Source organism: Sebastes fasciatus, chromosome 11 (genome assembly GCF_043250625.1).
Source record: "Sebastes fasciatus isolate fSebFas1 chromosome 11, fSebFas1.pri, whole genome shotgun sequence".
In the NCBI taxonomy this organism is placed as follows: Eukaryota; Metazoa; Chordata; class Actinopteri; order Perciformes; family Sebastidae; genus Sebastes; species Sebastes fasciatus.
The window spans coordinates 24,415,716-24,440,427 of record NC_133805.1 but is presented as its reverse complement, the minus strand read 5'-3'; the positions used below and the strand labels follow the sequence as shown (position 1 = coordinate 24,440,427).

The 24,712-nt window shown below is 38.4% G+C and overlaps 1 protein-coding gene across 2 annotated transcripts; it reads right to left on the bottom strand.

Annotated features, from left to right (window-relative positions):
- Positions 1-261: 261 nt before the first annotated feature.
- ackr4a (atypical chemokine receptor 4a) lies at positions 262-10,030 on the bottom strand. 2 transcript variants are annotated; one of them, XM_074651754.1, is made up of 3 exons: positions 9,935-10,030; positions 9,335-9,420; positions 262-2,911 (listed from the first exon to the last, which is right to left on the bottom strand). In XM_074651754.1, the coding sequence occupies exon 3, from the start codon at positions 2,894-2,896 to the stop codon at positions 1,784-1,786; it is 1,113 nt and encodes a 370-aa protein (XP_074507855.1). In that variant the 5' UTR covers positions 2,897-2,911; positions 9,335-9,420; positions 9,935-10,030; the 3' UTR covers positions 262-1,783. The 2 variants fall into 2 exon arrangements, with proteins under 2 accessions (XP_074507855.1, XP_074507856.1); XM_074651755.1 differs by lacking the exons at positions 9,335-9,420; positions 9,935-10,030 and adding an exon at positions 9,173-9,318.
- Positions 10,031-24,712: the final 14,682 nt, after the last annotated feature.

Here is a 24,712-nt window from a genome sequence, read left to right as displayed (position 1 = left end):
AAGTCATCTAGCCTGATGAAATCCGTCTTAAAGAATAACATCTGTAATTAAGAAATAAGATTTGCAACAAAAACTCTGTTTTTCAGTGTGTTGTGCAGACTTGGCTGCAGAGATAAACTGTTGAGTACGTGTGCAGTAAATGTGCCTCAGATGTTCTGAGGAATTCAGGAAATAATCTGCGGCTTTCCCACATGAAAGGGAATTAAATCCCACAGGAGATTCGGTAAAAGACTGCAAGCAACACCACCAGTGCAAACAAGCTGATATGTGATCTAGTTTAATTTTCAGGATCTAAAGGTCATCTTGAGCTGAGAAATAATATACACGATTACAAAGTACAAAGTTCAGCTGGAAAAATGTTACAGATCCAAAATCACTTAATGTCAGTGGTGCAGGCATGTGTTCAACATCTGGTTGGTAGGCTGTGCAGATGTGTAACATCAAGTGAATCGGGAGTATTTACTAAAGATGATTACAATTAAAACAAACATTATTTCAAACAAGTTGCAGTTAAAAAGTTGTTTTCCAAAAGAGCAAAGTTCCCGCTCATTCATAGTTTCACAAATATAAACTTCTTGTTTTTTTTCTTTTTCTATTCCATTCGTAGCTGTACAGTGTGTAATGAATAGGGGTGTCACGATTGTCCAATTCCACGTTTCGATTTGACTTTGAATTTAAGGTCATGGTTCCATTCGATTTTCAATTATTATTTTTTTCAGTACTGACGGCTATGCCATTGACTATGGAGTCTTGATTCATAGAGGTCAACAGATCATTGGTTTTGGTCATGGTGTTTCGAAAAGTGAAGTTGCAGGGCAGGCAACCGGTAAGCTACTGTGTGAAGTGTTTTTCTTCGGATGCCCACAAGTAAAACACATACTGGGAGTGTTGCCGAATCTGCTTTTGACGTCGAAGGTCGAAATCAAAAGCACATTCCGATCGAGTTTTTATTTAGAATCAAAATCGTGACACCCCTAGTAATGAAGAATACCAAGTTCAAGTATTTATCTTATTGGTGCTTGGTACTGTGTGGGCAGCTGGAAGTGTTACTATAAGTGTTAAATGTTTCTAGTGAAATCCTGGAGGAATGTCTGTTACCTCATAGATCTGGATGAAACAAATTTAAAGGGATAGTTTGGGTCTTATGAAGTGGGGCTGAAAGAGCCATTTATCCATAGTAGCTGTATTACCGTAGATGACGGTATATATATTCTTAATGTAGCGTACACTTAAACGGATATTGATTTTTTTTTTTTTTAGTTGAGTCTTTCTTTTAGGTGGCTAAGATACGTTTTTCTGCCGTCCACAGCACTGTATTGCTTTGCTCCAGTGTCTCCAGTGCCTGTCTGTTTACTCCAAACTGGGAGCGCGCCGACCGTCACCTACTGTAGGTAATACACTAACTGTGGATAAGTACCTCATACAACCCCACTTCAAAACACCCAAACTATCCCTTTAAGCTTGTGAGCTATTCTGCAAAGAGCGTTTTTGGTTCTGTAAAACGTTTTCTGTATGTGTTCATTGTCATGCCAACTAAAAAAAATACAGTTGAAATTAAATATAGTTTCAAAAGAAAAGAAAGAAAACAAGAATACTTTAGCCATTTTTACAAAGTAGATAAGGAAACAATGACTAACAACCTCCTGTTTTTGATGTGGAGGGAATAAAGTGTTTAAACATCAGTGGAATTTTTCTACATCTTAATGATTTCCACACATACTTCTACTGCTGTTCGATCTGCTCTTCTACTAAACTAAATACGTGATTTTTCACTTATTTTGACTCATATTGAGAATGTGTTTGTCACTTGGGATGCAGTGTGGGAGTTAAATGACATCCCCATCTCTTCCTCCACTGCAGGATGTTCCCTCCTCTTCCTCCTCATTCTTCTCCTCTCGCCAAACTTCTTGGCCACTTTCATCATGTGCTGCCTGAAGGACGTCCCCACGAAGGCGTAGAGGATGGGGTTGAGGCAGCAGTGAGTGAGGGCCAAGCTCTCCGTCACCTGAGCCGCCTGATCCAACACTTTACTCGTCCCGCAGTGGGTCACTATGGCGTAGACGGAGTCCATCGCCCGGTAGACCTTCAGCACGTTATAAGGCAGCTGAGTGACCACAAACACCCCCACTACTGTCAGGAGGACACGTAGAGCCTTCCACTTCTTGCCTCTGCTCTCCACAGGGAGGCCCTTCAGAGCCTGGCCCACGCTGCAGTAACAGATCACCATAACCAGGAGAGGAAGCAGGAATCCCAGCAGCACCTCTGCTATCTCCAGAGCAGCTTTCCCCCCTCGAGCCATTGATGCAGGGTAGATAGCTAGACAGACGCTCCTATTAGACGCCCATCTCACTTCTGAGAGTATTAAATCAGGAAGACCAAGGACAAAAGCTGTCGCCCAAACCACCAAACACACCTTCCAGCAGTGTCTCCTGGTGAATATCCTCTGCAGCCACCGACTTTGGTCTTTACCTTGCGCCCTGGCTAACGCCAAGTAACGATCCAGGCTGATGCAGGCCAGCAGCAGCATGCAGCAGGTGAAGTTGACCGTGTAGCAGGCCGACACGACCTTGCAGACGACCTCGCCCAGCTCCCAGCCCCTCGCCGCATCAGCAGCCCAGAACGGCAGCGTGAAGAGCAGGAGCAGGTCGGCCACGGCCAGGTGGGTCAGGAAGGCGTCCGTCATGGTCTTGAGGCGTTTGTAGTAGGCGTAGACCGCCACGACTAAGCCGTTTCCCGCCAGTCCCACCAGCAGACACACAGTGTACATGATGGGAAGGAAGACGGCTGCGAAGGAACGGACGTCGCCCTTCTCACACAGGGACGGGTAGTCGTCGTAGCTGAAGTTGAAGCTGATGTTTTCATGGTAGTAGTAGTCGTCCTGCTCCGAGACATCCATGCTGATTAGATGAAGCTGTGAGGTAGGATATTTAGAAATTTTTAATATTCACAGCTCTACTTGTGCAACAGTACATACATAGAAAGGGTGGGATGTAATGAAGTATATGTATTCAATTACTGTACTTAAAGTCACAGTAAAATGGCAGTTAGACCATCTTTAGCTTCTGTTATGTGACAAATGTCTGAGTGAAACGGTATGAGACATTGGCAGGTTTTAGCTACAAGAAGATTTTATATCGAATCCACAAAATTGTATTGGATTATGTGAAGAAGAAGTTGAAGCTATGGGCTATTCATGGCTCTAATCCACCAGAATACAGAGGAGAAGAAGTTAGAGGTTGAGAACCGGAAACAAAACCATTCGGCATAGCCATCTAACCATCTACGATAGAAAAATGGACAGAGGTCTATAGGAATTTCGATTGGGCAAGTTTTAATTGTTCTTCCATGTCAGCAAGTAGTGACCCTGTTTCATGCTTCACTGAGAGTTGATTTGCAGATAGAGGAAATATCTTAAATCAAAAAGGAAGACATTTAAAATTGCCAGAAGTTATAACAACGAATAAAAGAACTGTAGGGTCAGTGTCTGGATTTAATGTTCTCATCAAGCTTTCAGAAAAGAGCTTTCTTTGTTTTACAGCTGAACTAGATTTGGCCACAAAACTGGAAAACATTGTATGTGGAAACAAACTGTGTCTGCTAGTTTGGGTAAAAAAACATCTAAAGAAGAACCTAAAGTCTGCTAATAATTGTGTGATTGTAGGATAGTTATTGTGCCGTGATAATATCATTGTTGACATCTGGACATGGTGTCCTGACCCGAACTGTTCCTCCCTGTTGTAACTTCACTGAGATAAGTATGAGCAAAGGACAGGAGAGGATGCATCTTTTCACCAAGTGCAAATTGTATAAACTATTAAATTCCCCCGGAGATCCTCTACTGAGATGAAGAGTTTTGTAATATCTATTTGCAGTGGTAGAAAGTCACTAAGTACATTTTCTCAAGCACTGTACTTATGAGTATTTCAATTTTCTTCTACTTTATACTTCAGTACATTTCAGAAGCAAATATTGTACTTTTTACTCCACTATATTTATTCATAACTTGAATTACTAGTTACCTTACAGATTCAGATTAATAACACAAAATAAAGCAAACAATTAAATTATGATGTAATATTATAAATGAAGATAAAACTTTATTGATCCACAGGGGGAAATTCACAATCTACCCTGCAGTATACGTATAAAGTAGTTAAAATCAGCTCCACCTTTACCAGCTGCAGCAATAAAGTGGGGAACACATGAATGCATCAATAATTATAATTAAATACTATAATTAGGGCAGTCAAAGTTAACGCGATAATAACGCGTTAGCCTGAATTTATTTTAACGCCACTAATTTCTTCAACGCATTAACGCAATCGATCTTTCAGAGGATGTAGCGGGCTCAGCTTAAAGCTAGAATGAAGATACTGGTATCATGAAACTAGAAAAACCTAAGGAATCGAATGTATGTCACGTTAGGTTGTCGAGAAGGAGGCTAAATGACGCTCCAAACTTGCGCTTCATTTTGGCGAGGAAAAACTGACGATTAATCGTGATTAAGTAAGGGATAATGTAAAACGAGCCGGTCATTGTTGTGAAATAAACCCCGACAGGGCGATGCGGTGGACCCCAACGCGAAGCCATCACTCTGAAGGGGTTTATTTCACAACAATGACCCGCTAGCTGAACATTATCCCGCTTATTACACAAAAACAGGCCAATATCAGAACTGTGCCCATAGCAACGGTCTGTTATACATAGCAACGGTCTGCCAATCAGAATTGAGTATTCAACAAAGCCGTGTAATAACTATGGATAATCATGCGATTATAATCGATTGACAACCCTACTTATAATATACATAAGTGGGCCATTTTGCTTTACTATTGGTTCTTTAAGTATATTTTGATGCTAATACATTTGTAATTTTACTTGAGTAAACATTTGAACACACAACTTTTAATTGAAACAGTATTTCTACACTGTGGTACAGTATTGCAAGATCTGAGTAGGCTACTTCTTCCACCTGTCTATTAGAAACAAAGATGCCTCCCCATACAGAATCATTGATTATTAAAGTACTTTTTAAATTACTGTGAGTACCATATTTGACCACGATAAACGCAGTGCTGGAAAGTAACTACATTTATTCAAGCTCTGTTCTTTTCTGTTAAATGTTGAGGTATTTCTATTGAATTCTTCTTTATACTTCTACTCTTGTACAATCTATTCTATTACACTTTTGATATACTGCAGATTAATATTGTACATACAATACAATAGGCCCACAACGTAAAAATGCCACTTACAAGTTAATGCATCAGTAATCAATTCATATAGGCTTACTATTTCTAATACTGTATTACGGAAGGCGGGCTGTGCTTTAAAACAATTGCAAGCATCGCTGTTCTCGGCTTCCGTAGTATGGAGAAGCGCATCAAACCGTTTAAAAAGTATAGAGTATCTCAGCCTAAAGTTACAGAAAAAAGGTAGATAGGTAGGCAATGTGTGATAGATAGTGTCCCGTCTATGTTCGCCATGGAAGCTCAAAGCTGTTTGTTCAGCTTCAGACTAACCGTCACTACTCTGTGCAGAGGGATTGTTCGATGGAACACCCGCGCAGCACAAGTGGGTGGGAAGTTAAGAAATAAAAGCTTTATGAGAACATCTGTGCTCGATGTGAGCACAAAACTAGTGCTACCAATTACAAGAGAAAAAAAAAGCCAACATAGCGTGAATACATGTACAGAAATGTCCTAGCGGATCTAAGTGTAACTATTCCCTGTAGTTATAGCCTGAAATGTCCAAATATAGCAGAGTCTGTAGGTATAAACAAGGGCAACAAGTAAAAACTTATAGGATTATGGTGGCAGGCTGAAAGAGAAATTCAGTGGTGGGATGTAGGGGAGACCGGGGATGGTAGTAACACTTTTTGTTTGAGCGTCAGTAAAGCAGTGGACACACATGGGACGTCAGGAGCGCGTGGCGGCTGTATCACGTTGTGGCTGCGTGATACACGTGTCGGATGTTCACACCAGCTGCATTTCAGCTGCATTTCAGCTGTGTGTCTGCTGCTGCAGCTGCAGCAGCTGCACAGAGTCTACACAGAGTTTGCCTTTTAATGGCCATTTCATTTCATTATAAATATCATTTATATTTATTTTAGACCAAGAAAGGTAAAGAAACGTGTGGTAATTTGTAAATAATAGTAATAATCCACAATTAAGACTCCGTACTATATTCATTCATGGAGCTCTCAAAGTCACTGCATGTTCTAGAACACTGTCCGGCACATATTTCAGAATAAAAGCCTTGTGTTAACAAATGAAGGAATTCTGTCCACAGAAAAAACGCTTGAGGGCTTTTATTTTGAAATGAAAGCAGGAAGTGTTGATTTAAAAATAAGTCTTTACTTTTTTTCATCTCCGTAACATATTCTACAGATTGTTGGATTTATTATGTACAAAAGTGCTTACAATAACCTGACTGTTGGATTTGTTATGAATAGAGTGATTGTGAGGAAAGGGAGGAGGCAGGTGCTGTTTTTCTTTTTCAAGGTCAAGGAGAGGAAGGAGCCAGAAGGAGATAACAAAGAAGAAGAAGACATGCAGCAGAAACATCACGCGCCATAAGTTCATGAATATTAATATTGTGTAAACTATGAATAGGCTGGATCAGGGATAGCTCGGGGTTCAGACTTCACGAACTGACCCATGCACTGTATGTTGTCAGGGACACGTTGACTGGATCCAGATATCTGTAAACTCTTTTATTTTTACTTATGCAACATTAATTGTTCGGAATAAATTGAATCATTATGCTTTAACTCATCTGTTTGGAAATTCTCTTTGTCACACAAGATTAACCAACACGTAACTGGGCCTTGACCTCTTGGAGGTAGAAGGCCAGTTCCTTCAAGATAGACCTCGAAACTGTAGTAAAGTCTTGCTGGTATGATGTCAATATACTGTCAATAGATCACCTTCACTGTCTGTGACATATTCTACACATGTATACACATCGAAACTGTAATAATGTAGCTGATATGATGTTAATATACTGTCAATAGATCACTTTCACTGTCTGTTGTTGCTGTGAGACGCACGCGTCACGCGTCAAAAATAGGCGAGACCTTTATTCTCTAGAAGAGACGCAGCTGAGACGCGGGCAGTGTGGCTGCTCTAACCTGTTAACAGGGACGATGAAATAAAAAACAACAGTTAACGCAGCCGCCACGCGCTCCTGACGTTCCATGTGTGTCCACCGCTTAACTCAGTGGTGGTTTGTGCTCGATCTCTCAAGCTTTGATACTCGGTCGGTATATTTTTTTGCTACAAATAAAACTCACTTGGACATCTTTTACTTATAAGAATTAAAGTGGCAGTAGGCAGTATATATTTTTGGCATCATTGGGCAAAAGTTCCATAACAACCTTTCAGCATATTGTAATTCAAGTGTTCTGAGAGAAAACTAGACTTCTGCACCTCCTCATGCCTCTGTTTTCAACTCTATTGAAGAATTAATAATAAACAGTTTGAATAAAGTAAATGATTTAAAGTGACAAAAAACATTTATACTTTACTGCTAATACTTTTGTATCTTTCTTAAAGGTACAGTGTGTAGAATTTGGCGGCATTTGGCGGTGAGGTTGCAGATTGAAACCAACTGCAACCTCTACCATGTGCCAAGAGTGTAGGAGAACTATGGTGGCCCGGTGGTGAAGAGGACCCTCTCCGTATAAACGTCTCATTCTAAGGTAATGTAAACACAACGATTCTTATTTTCAGGTTATTATACACTTAAGAAAACATACTTCTTGATATTATTTTCCATTTCTGCCAATAGATCCCCCTAAAGGCTACACACTGTTCCTTTAAGTGAGATTTACACTGTATTTCTACACTGTGCTTATTTTACTTACTTAAAGCTACAGTGGGTACAATTGGAGCAAATATGATAAAAATATATATATATATATATATATATTTTTATCAAAGAGTCATAATATCCTGACAGTAGTGCATGAGACAGGTAATCTGAAAAAAAAAATCATGTGCCTCTGTGATCAAATATGAAATAAATATTCTGTTACTGTAATGCCTATTTCATAGTTTGTTGCCCCGGCAGCCATGTTGATAACAGTTGAGGAAATACCAAGCACCGCCCACCAGCCGGAGCAAACTTTCTCATTTTACAGTGAAACAGTACACTACAAGATGTTTCTGAAAACATTTGAGGTGAGAAATAGGCATTACAGTAACAGAATATTAATTAAAATTTGATTAGCGCTGCCTAGTTTGACCGTTTGATTGGAGTTCGAATGAACAGCCAATAGGAACGCTGTCTCTCTCTGAAATGACCTGTGATTGGCCAAAGTCTCCCGCCACGAGCTAGATTTTCTAAAGCCTGAAAACAGATCCACGAGGAGGTGCAGAAGTCTAGTTATCTCTCAGAACGCTTTAATTACAATATGCTGAAAGGTTATTATGGAATTTTTGCCAAATGATGCCAAAAACATTCTGCCTACTGCAGGTTTAAGTAAAAGATTTGAGTACTTCTTCCACCACTGGAGAAATGCTATATAGGCTATATATTTGTATTAGTAATGCACTGACCCTAAAATCATTACATTTTCTTTATACCAGATAGTTTCTGAAAGATAACAGTGTATTTGCATCACTTTGTTCTTTTCCAGCGTCCTTTTAGGAGAACAGCCTATTACCTGCCTTAATATGAATACTACCAGTAAAACAAAGTTTACCGAACCTTTACCAATAAGGTAGGCCAGCCTGTATGTAGCATGAGAAACAAAACCCAGGGAAAATCAAGTCACTCTCTGCACCACTGCTAGTTAAGTGTATTGCTTTGAGCTGCACGTTAATAACTGAAGGCGACTCAGATGTGTATATCAACATTTTTATCCAGTCAGATCTTCTCTCATCTGGACTAATGGTGGCAGGACAGTAAGAGAAAACTGTTCACAAAGACTTAAGTCAGAAATTCAACCTGATAAATAGAAAACTGGATTTTGAAAAGGTGGAAATTATGCCCCTAAGTATATGCTTACACCCTTAGGAACACTGAGCCATTGAAAGTTAAAGAAATATAATTTTGTTTACAACAAAAAATACCAGTTAGTTGTAACATATGTATCAGCTACAACATAACAGATATGAAGCAATTTACAGCACAGTATAGAATCCATTCTGACATTGAAAATACTCACTATGTGCAGTTATTTTCCTCTCATTTGCTTGGCAAGTGTCCCAAAAATCAGATTCAATCAAAGCTAAAGTGACTTATAAATGTCACCATATGGTAGCTGTAGGATTTGACTCATGTCTGTAATGTAAATACACCCAATAATCAGTTCAGAAATCAGCCTTACCGTCAGTCACTGCTTTGTCTCTCCTCCCAGAGAGCCGGGAATCAATCCAACTGAGTCTTCCAGCTCCACTCTCTATAAACACACTTCTGAGCAGGATGACTCAGAGAGAGAGAAAGAAGTCAAGTGACAAGAGACCGAAACGAAGTCACAACCAAATCATTTTCCGGGGGTGTTTTAAACATGAATGAACATGTCTAACACTGAGACAAAAGCTGATATGTTAACAGCATTCCAACACCAGAGGAACAACACAAACAAGTCATTACACCATAAATAGTTGAATAATAATAATAATAGTGAAGAAATCAAAAAGATATATTTTGAAAGAAAAGTTGAACCTGCACTTTAGCAAACTTTAATGACATAGAAGATGTTTAGTTTAGCAGTGAAAAAACAACACAGGTATACCAGATTTGTGCAAAATGTGCTAAAAATAAATATTGCATCTTAAATATGCAATATTATAGTCATCTTTCTGTATTGCCTGCTACTAAAAAGCATGGACCTGTGGTGTCTATACTGTAGGACATTACACTTTACAGCCACACCCATTGTATTAACTTCGTCACAGCTAAAACCACGAGGAATGTGGAAGATTACCTTTCGGTTTTAATCCATCCAGATTTGGCAGCAGAGGCTCGTTGTTTCTTTTTTTTAAATAAATGGTTCCTTCTCCTTTTCTGTGTTCCCTCAGAGGTCGCAGCCCAGTAACAGAAAACATAAACACAGGATTCTCCTTTTCAGTATGAAATACTTTGGGTTACTTGTTGGCCACATACACTGTAAAAAAAAAGGTGTAAAATAACCAGAATGTTCAGGCAGCAGGGGCGCCAGAAAATGTCTGTTAAAAACCGGAAAAATACTGTCAGTTAATTAACATAAATAAACTGTAATAAAAAAACAAACAGTAATTATCTTTATATAATTAGCCTTTATTACTGTAATTTTACAAGAAATATTTTACTTTAAACATATATTTAATGTTAGAATAGTCATACACCATAAATCTAAGACCATTTACATATAAATCACAAATGAAACATGTAATTTTACGTTGCAAAAGCCCAAATTTACATTAACTCAGTAGTTTTGCAAAAAAATCTGTATTTTTACAAGAAATATTTTTAGAATTCCATGAAATCCTTTTCTTCTAACATAAATTAATAAAAAACTGAATAATTATGATAAAATGATCAAGAAAAGCTTAAATACAGATAATTACGATTGTGATTACAAAAAATACTGTAAATCTAAGACCATTTACATATAAATCACAAATGAAACATGTAATTTAAAAAAAAAAGATTCTGTCATTTTGAAATACACACAAAAAATGTCAAATTTCTTGAAAAAAACTGTAAAAAAAATATGATTTTTTTACCGTAATGTAGCCTACACTGTAAAAAAAATATGATTTTTTTTACAGTGTATGCTACATTACGGTACATTACTTTGAAGTAGTTTGTGTTATTATACATGTCTAAGTGATCATAGTTTGAATTCAGACTGTTTAAATGATAATTTTGTTTATTATCAATGTACAGAACTTAAAGGAAGGGGGATTTATTGGCAGAAATTGAGTATAATATTATCAAGTATGTTTTCTTTAGTGTAAAATCACTCAAAGTGGCACAGCTACCCTTTTATTTGAGTATCCAAATGCTCAGTAAATCTATTGCACTATATAATAAAAAGGGAATGATTTGAAATACTTTAAAGGTGCTAAATGCGAGCTTGGGAGCATTTCTATTGCCTCCACATGGCTCTCAACATTGTGATGACTGAACCGGTGGTTCCGACGGCGTTATCAGCTGTAACGGCCGTATGAGCGCAGTGCAGAGCGGCAGCCGTGAGCTCGCCAGTGAGACACGCTCACATGCACGAACATGCAGTAAAAGGCATGCGTGGCTGGCCCGGCTATGTCAACAAAGCATGGAGAAGCTTGAATTACAACACACACAGAGGGAGAGTGACTTCATTCTCTGCTCATAGACCGTGTATAAGAAGTGGACATAGTCACCGTGATGTCACACATTGGTTCGTGGACTACTGTTTTGAAGTCTCGAGTTCAGCATTATGACCTGTCGCCATCTTGGTATTTGGCCGTCGCCATGTAGTTTTTTTGCAACCAGAAGTGACACGAGAGAGTGGAGCGTAGTACAACCGAACGCTGAATAAGACATTTTTAGGTGACCAAAAAGGTTCAAATTAACTTTCATGGACTGAAAACACACTGTGAAAGGGTTGAAGCTGTTGCTTTTGTGCTGCTTAGGGACTGACAGTATCATAGTGTGCTCATAATGGGCAGCTCCCATTGTGAATGTGAGGAAATGTGTCTCTTTTGGAAAATGATTTGTTTAGTCATCTTTAACTTAACAAGTTAATATTATTACCTCCGTCAAGGCCGAAGGTCTAGGAAGGAGATTATGTTTTCACCGGCGTTGGTTTATTGGTTTGTCCGTTTGGAGGATAACTCCAAAAGTCCGCGATGGATTTGAATGACATTTTTTGGAGGGGTGGGGTGTGGCACAATGAACAATCCATTAGATTTTGGTGGCGATCTCGATCATGATCCGACTTCGCGAATTTTTTTTCGGGAAACCTGCCTTGGCGGAGGTCTGCGCTCTCCGAGTGCACTTCTAGTTCCTTTATAGAAAAGCTTCTTCTGTGTATTGATGTTTGTCAGAAAGACATTCTTACATATAACAGCATATACAGTACAGTGTGATAATGGAAAAGATGATGCACTCCATGTGGACTTTTATTTCAAGCACAATACTTTGCAGCAAAGCACACAAAGTAAACTACTGCTGTAAAGAACTATGACTGAATGGCTCCATCTTGTGGTCACATTATGCAGTTTGGAATATCAGATGATAAAAAGTAGACATTTGTAAGCACATGGTATCTCTAAAGTCTAATCTCTAAATATTTAGCAATAGATGAGAAGATTGAAACCACTTCTTGTTTATGGTAAATATAAGCAAAAGGTTAGCTTAGGATAAACACAGAAAACAAGAGGGAACAGGTAGCCTGTCCAAAGGTAACAAAATCCACCTACCAACTCCTGCAACACTCACTATTTAACACATTCATTCTCACATTATATCTTGTTTGTTTAATCTGTACAAAAGAAGAACGACAATTTATCATGACACCGGAGGATACATACTCAACTATTTCTTGTCTCTGAGCATTTGTCAGGCAACCAGCAGACACTCCAAGATGTTACTGTTCTCTCAGCGAAGAAATAGTCCCTTATAACCCCATAAAACAGTGAGTTGTTATTTTCACACTTTTTTTTTTTTTTTACGGAGATATAAAGTGTTAATTACAGGCTCCAGCTCCAATCTGTAGGGCTGTGTACTGGCAAAAATCTGGCTATAAGATACGTATCATGATACATGGGTAACGATTCAATATGTTGCAAAATTGTAAGCAAGCAATATATTGCAATTTTTTTTAATCTAATTTTAGGAAAACACTATTTTAGAAGTAGTAAAAAAGTAAAAAATATCACATTACTGCATGCAAAACACTGCATTGTTTTTGCCCCAAACTGCATGTGATTATCATAAAGTGGGCATGTCTGTAAAGGGGAGACTCGAGGGTACCCATAGAACACATTTTCATTCACATATCTTGAGGTCAAAGGTCAAGGGACCCCTTTGAAAATGGCCATGCCAGTTTTTCCTCGCCAAAGTTTAGTGTAACTTTGGAGTGTTATTAAGCCTCCTTCACGACAGGCTAGTATAAAGTGGTTGGTAACAATGGATTTATTAGGGTTGCTAGTTTCATATCATGCCAATTCACTCTAGCTCTAAAACTGAGCCTGCTACAACCTCCGAAACACGGAACAGCAGCCGGGCCCGACTGCAGGCCGGCGGATTTTTAAGAGGTTAACGAAAAATCAATAGTGTTTTGGAGAATCGGTACTTTATCACAACACATAATAGTGCTGATAGGTCAGACAGGCTAGCTTAATACTGTAAGTGTATGTGAATAAGCATATTAATGAATAATGAATCCCCACTTTGTGCCAAATTTAATGCACTTTAATGTACTTTTACATCCACATAAACAGAAGCAGCCACATTTTCAGCCAACATGGGATTCAAACAAACCCTGTACCATAAACATAACAAATTAGTGCATATTCACAAGCACTACAATTCAAATGTATTGGTAGACTTGGCTGAAAAATACACCATTTTTCACCACTTTTTGTTATTGAAATTCACATTGAAAATAGATGACATGCAACCTTTTGCAGAAAATTATGTTTGACGATGACATCTGTTCTTGGGTTGATTGGAGTGGAGCACTCAGGTCTCCCAGTTGGTAGTTAAATGGAAACATGGTGCCTGTATATTGTACCAGTATACCACAAAGATACTACTGGTCCTAGAGACAGAGAGACAGAGAGAAATAAATCACTATTAACTGATAAACTATAATTTACATAAGAGGAAACTATTGCAAATACTAGCCATCTGGCGGTTCATGGTGGTTAATTTTAGCAGACTTTTTTATCCATTCATTTTGTCTTTGTTTAGTAAAGCTACCGTTACCCCGCATGCACGAACTCGGCCATAAATGTGACTTTTCATTTTGTCAGTTTAACAAAGGATAAACCTGCCAGAAACACAAAATACAGGAACATTTTTACAACTCTTTAGTGATAATCACTCAAAACTCAATATAGATATTCAAGGTAGAAATCAACCCAAATTATTTTTGTCTTTTTCATGGAAAGTCTCTGTATGCGTGTAAATCACTGAAAATAACAATTCACATCAGGTTAAAAAAATTTACATGATATATTAAAAAATGGGTTTATTGACCGATGAATAGACAGACTCCAGAGGGACTTTATTCAGCTTTTCCACAATGAGTAAATTAAAATGTTGAAATTTGAAGGAGATGATTAACAAGATGATTTAGGTGTGTTTTTCCAGCTTTTTGGGAGATTTATTGTAATTGCAAGGAAAATACACTCAAAATGAAACAAGTTTTACCTTAAGCCTGCATGCTCCACGTGTTCCATAACAACCTCTCTCTACCTACAGTGTAAAAAAAATATACATTATTATGACAAAATACATTATTTTACAGAGAAAGCCACCTTCAACTGTTCCACTATACATTTTTAATTTGAAATCTTTATGGATATAAATGACTGCAAATCCAAAAATAATTATTGTTTTGTTTTCCCTTAATCAACAATGTTTGACATTTACACCTAAACAGTCCGACAAGAAAACACCATGTGGATCGGTCAACCTTTGGGAAAGCTCCGTGCCGTCAGTGACCAGCAGTGCATTTACTTACCAGATCAATAGACGGTTGTTGAGGATCATCTCTCACCAGAGCGGCTGCATCGGTAGAAGTGAAGGATGTGATGAGCAGGAAAACCTGCAGACACAACAGGACCAGCAGCACACTTTTGTCCATGACTGATGACCTGAACTGAACTGAAGCCCACATTTATATGCTCACTGGAACCAATGTGGATGAAGAGGAAGCTATAACAGGATGTCGGCCATGCTGCAAAACTATCAGCAAGATGCAAGTCATCATCAGCGAGTGTTGATAATCAGTTTTGAGATAAAACATTGACAGACAGAAATTTGTAGAAAGTTTAAAGGGACTCTATGTAAGAATCAGAAATTGCTTGTTAACAGCGACACCTGTGGCCGTTAAGTCAACGAAAGTCAGCATCCTGTTGCTCGCGCTCGCTCTACATAGACATGAACGAGCATTGGTCAAAACAGTGAGGCGACATGTCAGCTCAAACTACAATATCACTCTATATTTCACCTGCTTGGCAGTAATGTTAGCTGACCAGACATATAGTATAGTGTATAGTGTGCGCGCATGCACGTGAGAGGTGAAGCGAGTGAGAACGAGCGCGGTGTGTGAGTGAAGGCAGGCAGGCAGAGGAGCAGAGCAGCATCGACTCTGGCCCTGGAGACCAAAGCCACGGCCTCCCCTGTGTCCTCTGGCCGCGGTCGGGGGGCTGGAGCAGGAAGAGTTGACACCGTTTTGCAAGACGGGCTTCACTAGATATAACTTTGCGGATATCCTGGTCAAGACTTCCTTTTCCGTGCACTGCTCATTGTTTACAATCTGATTAGCAACTTGAGACGCAAGACTGGAGTTCGAGTTTAGACACAACATGTACGACTGGATTGTTTCACAAGTAGCCAGTTTACTAGATAATTTTAAATCAATAAAAAGCTAAATCATCTTCAGACAATAGCCGGTGGGTTCTGAGATTGGATTTTCAGCCAATGCGTTCTGCCTCTTTTGCTCTCCATACTGACTGTTTACCTGTGTTCAACCAAAGCCTGCTGAATCATGGTTGGTCAATTCTACCCGGAAACCAGAACACCTCCAATAACAAAATCTTGTCCTACAGATTCATCTCTATGAACAGATTCGGCATATGAATGCAGAATCTGTTTTTTTATGTTTTTATTATGTACGTGTTAAATAAATGAGATATAATGTGCTCATTTGTGAGGTGTTGAGAAGTAGATTTTTTAAATCTTTGGACAGAGCCCGGCTAGCTATTTCCCCCTGCTTATGTTATGCTAAGATAAGATAAAAAAAATGACCTGGATCTAGCTTCATATTTAAAGAAATAGTTTGACATTGACAACTACTTGTATTGACTTTCTCGCTGAGAGTTAGAGGACAGGATCAATACCACTCTCATGTCTGTGAATATAAAGCTACAGCCAGCAGGGAGATTTCCAGTCTTTATACTAAGCTAAACTTAGCTTCATATTTAATGGACAGATATGACGGTGATATTGATCTTCTGCATTAATGCATAAAACTTCAAATAAACCTACACAGAATGTTAATAACTTGTCAAAGATTAGTTTCTTGTGAATAACTTAATATAGCTTTTTGACAAAAATGTGAGATCAAATCTTATAATTCTGAGGTCATGCACCCACTTCGAATGTTATCAGCCGACGGAATGGGCGTTATCAGTGGTTATCATCATATGTATGGGTTAGACGGGGCCTGCTACACCTACTAGTAGGTTCAGAAGGCCGTTATCCACTATTCACATGGTTGATCACCGGTACAAATACAAGAAGACAACAATCAAACTCTAGTTGCCGTAGTAATTATGACAGGAGCAAAGGAGGAAGTCAGTTGGCGTAGTAAAGAGCGACGCTCTGGGGTGTTGATCAGGGGCGAAAGATGGGTCAAACAAACACAGGACTTTCACCGGGGAGATCACTGTTTGTTTCCTGTGTGTGAATCCAAAAGTCAAAGTCACTTGGTAATAAACAAACATGGCGAAAAGGAGGAGGGATGCCGAGTTTGCTGCTGTCAGGTGGGATAACGAAACTGACTGAAGGGCTCTGTGCCACCCAGGAGCACATCCACAACCGTTTTTTCTGTCTTTTCTTTTTCTTTTCGCAACACAAGACCGCCAGCATCACACACAACGCTTCTGTCGCCATGATTGACAGTCGCTTCAACCGCCTCCCCGATGGCGTCTGAACTCGCGCATGATCGTGGAATACGCTGTGCCATGATTGGTCGTGGTCATACGTGTAGTCATGCCAGTCACCCGACCAAGACACTGCAAGAGTTTATGGCGCTGTGATCGTTAGATCTGACATGGTGACCATCGTCAAAGACAAAAATATCGTGTAGTCTGATCCCGGCATTACTAAACCTAACTAAGTAGTTTTATTGCCGAAACCTTAAGTTGTTCCGTTTTAATTCATAACATTATGTTTCACGTGCAGTTTGGTCCATCTGAAGCATGAGAAGGGTGGTGATAACCGCTGATCACGCTTGTTGAATCGAGCCGCATGTTGGGGGAATGAATGTTGTTGCACCACGGACAACTTCTACAGAACAATAATGAGGAAGCATAACAGAAACTTAAGCAATTTAAAGAAGTAGATACAAGATAAATCAATCTGCCATCTCTTGATGACACTGACAATGTTTTGGAACTGACCAACTCCTACCTTTCATTATGTCGTAATATGTGCAAAAGTTCCTGCCCAACCTTATTTAGTTATAGAGTAGTATCTGAACCTCAATGGATTATGTTGTATACATAGTGGTAACTTTTCAAAATCAATACGTGCATAAATATTCTCATTTGTGTGTCAGATTTCATCTGTATTTTCAGATTTTCACCTGGATGATAATTTGTAGTTTTCTTTACTGATAAATGCAAGATGTTCTGTGTCATTAGTTTTCTGCTCTAAAGTGAATTTAAATGTCTGTGCTCTACAGTATCTACTGTATTGTCTGAGACATTATAGTTCCCAGATTTTCTTTGACAGTTAATGTAGTAGAGACAGTATACCCTCTCCTCTTCTGTCATATTTCTGTGAAGGTTTGACTCATTTATTTTCTCTGTTATGACTCTGACGTCTTGTTAATGTGAACACAGTGTAACTCTCTCTCTCTTTCTTTCTCCTCTCTTTCTCAAAGTGACCATGAGCTTCAGGACCACTGCCCTCCACTCCGTGTTGATCACAGAACCGATCACATCTTTTTAAGGTAATGAGGAGAATGGGGACATGATTGAAATGGCAATTTCATTTCAAGCAACAGCATTTATGAATGAAATACAGTATTTAATTGTGTTCATGGTAAATGTAGCTTTATGACTTATTTTGTGCAAGTGGACATAAATGTGTCTTGGCCCACACGTTTATCGAGTTGTTTGTTTCTAAATGAGTTATACTGAAAGTCGTAAGATAGAAGAATCAGAGACTGTCAGACCAAGGAAAATCATTTTCTGCTAACACATTACAAATGTTATTCCATGTGCTTTTCAATGACTATGGTTGTTAAAATGGTTTAATATCTGTTAAATAATGTATTTCTTAACAATTTACAATTTTATTTGGGCGACAATCCCTTTTCAAAATTTAAAGGAAATGTTTGTCATTTTGGGAAATAAACTTTCTTTCCAAGGGTTGATGAGAGGATTGATACCACTCTCATGTCTGTACAGTAAATGTCAGGTTACAGCCAGCAGCTGGTTAGCTTAGTTTAACATAAAGACTGGAAATGGGGGAACAGTTAGCCTGATTCATATTCACCCTACAGCCTTTGTATCCAACTCTCAGCAAAAAAAAATAATTAGCTTATTAGCCAAAACCACATTTTCTTTCCTAACACTTCACTATGTGTTACAGTTGCCCAAACCTGACAACATATAAGATACAGTTGTTACAATTCTGAGCTTTGTGCCACAAAGGTTAGCGCTTGAATTGCATTATACCAATATTAAACATCAATACAGTTGATAAAGCACAGAAATACAAACATAATATAATATTAATAAGTGTGTTCAAATTGTATTCAATACTGGTTTACCAGTCTTTACCAAATTTATCCTTATCTTTAGTTTGACATTTTATGAGTTTTACTGTTGGTTTGGCTTTTGCTTTGCTTTGTATTCCTGTGTACACAGATCGACCATGCAAAAAAAGAGTATGAGCAGTTTAAGTTAAAATGTAAATCTTTCATCAGTTTAGGGAAGCACAGTTGTAATCATTGTCACCACTCAGAGACCAGCTGGGAAAACAAGAGACCGAGTAAAACAAAAGGTTCTGCTTTTCATTGTTTTTAATCAGTAACATATTTGATTGTGATATACATAACACTTGTAGTGGAACACATACTGTAAAACAATGTGAGCACCTTATTCACTACAGCAGTGAGTGATTCTCTAGTGGCAGCAATAGTATTTGAGCATAAACACGTTGTTTTTACAAGCAATTCACTATCAGTGCTATCAGGAGATACAATCAGAGCAGAGTGTATGTGATGCAGCAGTTACATGATCACCAGAATTCATTTCCTTGGAAGTAGCTCGATAAGCGAAATATCAATCACTAATCAATAACTATTACCACACCGACCCCTCCGTCCATCAGTACCTCTGACATCCACCTCTGGTCTGGAGACAGAGAGAGTGAGACACAAAGAAAAGAGAAGTTAGCCTGCACAAAATGGCTTCAACTGACCTTTGTGACCTTAATGACCTCATACTGTACATCATAAGACTTTATTTTGCTGAACTTTCTCTTCTTTCCTCTTTTGTTGTACGCAACTATGGCGTGGGGGGAATCTCTCTCCGGTATGGCGTACATTTTCAAGTGTTTGCAGCCATTCCTCCTCTCCCGCGTCCACGAAAACAATCATACGTGACGGCTAACGTTTGTTTAAATTTGAATCGGACATATCAGCAATATTGTATTGCATTTTGGCATTAGGTTTCCAACTGAGGGCTAACCGCTAACGTTGACTAGCAAACAGCAACACGCTAAATATTTAACAGCGAGCCGCACATTCATAAACACAAATATAATTACAGATGTTTACAAACTGTTTATTTACAACATTCACTTTTACAACAAAACCTAATAAGAACAATTATTATTTATTTTTTTAATCTTACTTCTTTCCTAACCAAGTTAAGTTACGTTTTCATCATCAAACATAAACCATAAATATTTATTTATGTATTTATTCTAAAGCCTGCTGATTGAGAGCTTATTATTTTGCTACTGGCTCCCTTCATTATTTGAATTTATGTTATGTCTTTTAATCAAGCATGTTGGGTAAATTTGTGTTCACATGAGGAATAATCTCATACCTGCGGGGAGGAGGAGGAGGAGGAGGAGAAGGAGGAGGACCAGGAGGGCCCTGTAACAGAGACAGTTGATCAATTTTACAGCAGCAGATTAGTTCAAAGAGTTATATTTCTGAATAAACAAATAACAACCCAGCAGTTTTCAGAACAATTATTTCATACAATTTGCTCTGCCTCAATAATGAGCTAATTAAAATGTTGAAATCTGACAGCAACTTTATTGAAAAGCAGATTCTGGGAGATTTGTAAGTTGGAAATTAATAAACTCTAAACAAGTATGGCCTTACCGTTTCCCCTGCCAATCCCCAATAATTTGGTCTCCAGTCATAGTCAACATATCTTTTACGTCTGTTTCCTACTATCTCTCTTTTGCGGTCATTTCTCTTCTCCACCTATAAGAAATTGCAATTGTCATCTCCCAACGAATTGATGAACTACAAATTCAAACAGAACAACATCTTTGAATAACGCTTTAGATTACAGCCGGCATTGTTAGTAGGCTACATGGGTTATCAATAATATACTTACTGGGAAGCCTACCTATGGGAAATAATGTAAGTACAAGGGAAGAAGAGGTTAGGGAATAAGGGGGTAACAAGTTGTGCTTAAGAGGGACTTAGAAAATAAATAACACTGAAAGTATTTTTTAAATTATTTATTAAAAAATATCAATTATTGCAGGAAAAATACTTTTTAAAAATGTTTATTAATACAGGGTACTTGTACTTGAGCTCTACCTTAGGCTAAACCAGAGAAGAACTGTGTGCTTTTATAGCTTTAGTTAAATATTATGTATATATTCTTAAAATGCTAGAAAATAAAATACTGGAGAACAATAATGTGATGATTGATCCATCTGGTGATCAAAACGGATTCTAAACTTAAAGGCCCCATATTGTAAAAAGTGAGATTTTCATGTCTTGTTAAAGTGCTGTATAAATACTGTGTATCAAAACGCTCAATCCAAGGAGAAATACACACAGCCAGTATTCAGAAACTGTGCCTTGAAACAAGTTGTCAGGATTTCTGTACATTTGTGATGTCACAAATCTACAATATTTAGACCGTGTCACAGTTTTAAACCTAGTTGATTTGCGGTTGCAGTGTACAGTATGTGAATGACTTTAGCTGACATGAAAAAAACATCAAACCAAGCAACGCAATTCTGAATTCCTAAAATGGAGCGTTCAGACAGAGGTTAAGTACAGGCATATTTAGGCAGACAGTATGAGAATTTTTTTTTTTTTTTTTAACATTACAACATTACAACATGAGTACGAAGTGTGAACCTGAAAATTAGTACAATATGGGACCTTTAAAAATAATTCCTTACAGTGTTTCATGCAGCCTGTTTCCTAGAAATTATGTTTAAACTAGGGCTGTCAATCAATTAAAATATTTAATTAATCATGGGCAATCGTGATTAATCACAAATTAATCACATTTTTTATCTGTTCAAAATGTACCTTAAAGGGAGATTTGTCAAGTATTTAATACTCTTATCAACATGGGAGTGGGCAAATATGCTGCTTTATGCAAATATATGTACATATTTATTATTGGAAATCAGTTAACAACACAAAACAATGACAAATATTGTGCAGAAACCCTCACAGGTACTGCATTTAACATAAATATATGCTCAAATCATAACATGGCAAACTGCAGCCTAACAGGCAACAACAGCTGTCAGTGTGTCAGTGTGCTGACTTGACTATGACTTGACCAAAACTGCATGTGATTAGTATAAATTGGGCATGTCTGTAAAGGGGAGACTCGTGGGTACCCATAGAACCCATTTTCATTCACATATCTTGAGGTCAGAGGTCAAGGGACCCTTTGAAAATCGGCATGCCAATTTTTCTTGCCAAAATTTAGCATAATTTCGTAGCGTTATTTAGCCTCCTTCGCAACAAGCTAGTATGACATGGTTGGTGCCAATGGATTCCTTAAGTTTTTCTAGTTTTATATGATACCAGTATCTTCACTCTAGCTTTAAGACTTAATCCACTACAACCTCCGAAAGATCGATTGCGTTAATGTGTTATTATTGTGTTAACGTTGACAGCCCTAGTTTAAACACAACATTTTTGCAACAATAAATAGTTTTCTGATCGTTGTCTGATCTTGTAATATCTGCTCGTAGTGACTACAGGATTAGGTAAATAAGTGTAGTGCTCCATTTCCTCAAAAATCCATGCAGCGATTACATTTGTCAGTACGTTTGCATTTCATTGGATACCCTGTATGTATAAGATATTTACATTGTAATTTGCAGGCTGTAATCTGAAAGCATTCTGGAGATTTCTCTCAGCAACATTTAGATCTAATTGTGAGAAGACACAATCAAGAACCTTGTGACAATACGAGAAGCTTTCTACAGTGAGTGGGTCTTCTTACCAGATCAGGAGGTTGAGGATCTGTCAGTGCCAGAGCGGCTGCATCAGTAGAAGTGAAGGCTGTGATGAGCAGGAAAACCTGCAGACACAACAGGACCAGCAGCACACTTTTGTCCATGGTGAACTGAAGAGTTTGATACAGCTCTCGAACACTCTTTATATACTCACTGCCAACCAACCACTTTCATGTGGAGAAAGGGAAAGCAATTAAGAGGGTGTGTGATAGAGGGAAAATAACCCATCCACACGCACACAATTTAAAATGATTTATTTAACCACAAGACTAATTAAACCAAATTACTAACTTCTGGTATGTTTAACTGATATATCTGTTTCCTTCCCCTGCAGTCCCTCCCTGGACATTTCCTGATCATATCAATGCAAATATGCCAGCATGCAGGTTTGTAGAGAAATTACGTTACATAATTACATAACGTGCTTGAAGTCACATAAACTTCATGGTATTCTACAACAATATTATATTACAAATATTTGACAATGTTTTGCACAGAAGTGTTTATGCAGTTTCTCCAAAGACCACTGAGACCTCCTTTGCTTTGTTTTCCTGATTAACAAAACTAATTTGGGGGCTTAAAAAGGGAAAAGTAGTATAAATCTACCGGGTCGGTGTCCCATGCGCGCTCGCGCGTGGCTACGTTGTTCAGACTCAGACTCCAACACAAACTACATGGAAGCACCAAAACCGCAAAGTTCTATCTAGTGAAGCCCGTCTGTTAAACAGTGTTGGCCGTGGTTGTAGTACGCGGGGGAGACCGTAGCTTTGGTCTCCAGGGCCGGAGTCTCTGCTGTACTCTGCTACGCTGCTTGCCTTCACTCACACGCCGCGAGCGTTCTCGCTCCACCTTACGTTCATGCGCGCACACTACACACTGCAGAAGAGTTAGTTTAGCTCTGAGAATATCTAGTGAATGTACAGTGGACGTTTGTGCAGAAATAAATGCTGCAGCTCCTCCAGACCAACAGAGGTTTTCCGTGTCTTGTGAAGTGACGGGGCTCCGCAGCGAGTTACGTTGTCGTCTCCCTCCGGCTGCGGTCGGAGACGATAGCGCGTCTCTTCCTGCTTCAGCCCCGGAGGCTGAAGCAGGAAAAGCCAACAGTAGGATCAGCATTGATTCATGGAGAGACCTTCGTCTGATCAGCTAACATTACTGCCAAGCAGCTGAAATATAGAGTGATATTGTGCTTTTAGCTGACGTGTGTCGCCTCACTGTTTTGAGAGATGCTCGTTCATGTCTATTTAGAGGGAGCAAAGCGCGAGCCCGATGCTGACTTTCGTTGACTTAACGGCCACAGGTGTCGCTGTTAACAAGCATTTCTGATTCTTACAAACAGTCCCTTTAAGAAATGCATCAGCAGGTAAATATTGAAGCCGGACATGGTTCAAACATTTTTTTTAATGCCGTCATCTCGAGATCACGTGTTAATTATGTCGTTATCTCAAGAAAACAAGCCTTGTTATCTCCAGATTACTAGATAATTAACTCATCATGAGAAAACAAAAGGTTGTTTTCTTTTATTATTTATAAATCAGCTGATGGTAAATGCATTCAAACGGCCAGATCAAACTGACAGACAATGATGGACGTGGTGAAGTTAGCGGAAGGACACAGGTGTGAATATGTCCAGTTTTTAAAATAGGGTGTTAACAAGGGTACATACAAAATACATAGTATTCAGAAATGTAGCCTAGCTATTTCAAGGTACAAATATGGGACTTTTTCTTTGGAATATCTCGAAATTGATAAGTTAAAATGCTTGATTTTCTGTGAGTGTCTGTATGTAGTCTGAGATGTCTTCAACTCAGATGTCAAATCCGTCATTGTCAGGAATTGTTCATTTAGTTTTCATCCAGCAACCAAAAATCAAAGAATAAGCCTAAACATATTTCTCTTTACATATATATATATATATATATATACATATACATACATATACTAATAAAGGAATATCTTATCTTATACAGTATATACAGTATATATATATATACAGACGTAGGCAAAGTTGTTGGTAACGTTCCGTTAAAGAGAGAAAAACCCACAATGGTCACTGAAATAACTTGAAACTGACAAAAGTAATAATAAATAAAAATTTACTGAAAATTAACTAATGAAAATCAGATATTGTTTTTGAATTGTGGTTCAACAGAATCATTTTAAAAAACAAACTAATGAAACTGGCCAGGACAAAAATGACGGTGCCCCTAGAAAAGATGTAAAATAATGTGACCATAGGGACATATTAAACTAAGGTGTGTCCTGTAATTAGCATCACAGGTATCTTCAAACTTGTAATCAGTCAGTC

Excerpts from the sequence above, each read along its gene's own strand:
- ackr4a (XM_074651754.1), bottom strand. The coding sequence starts at position 2,896 with ATGGATGTCTCGGAGCAGGACGACTACTACTACCATGAAAACATCAGC.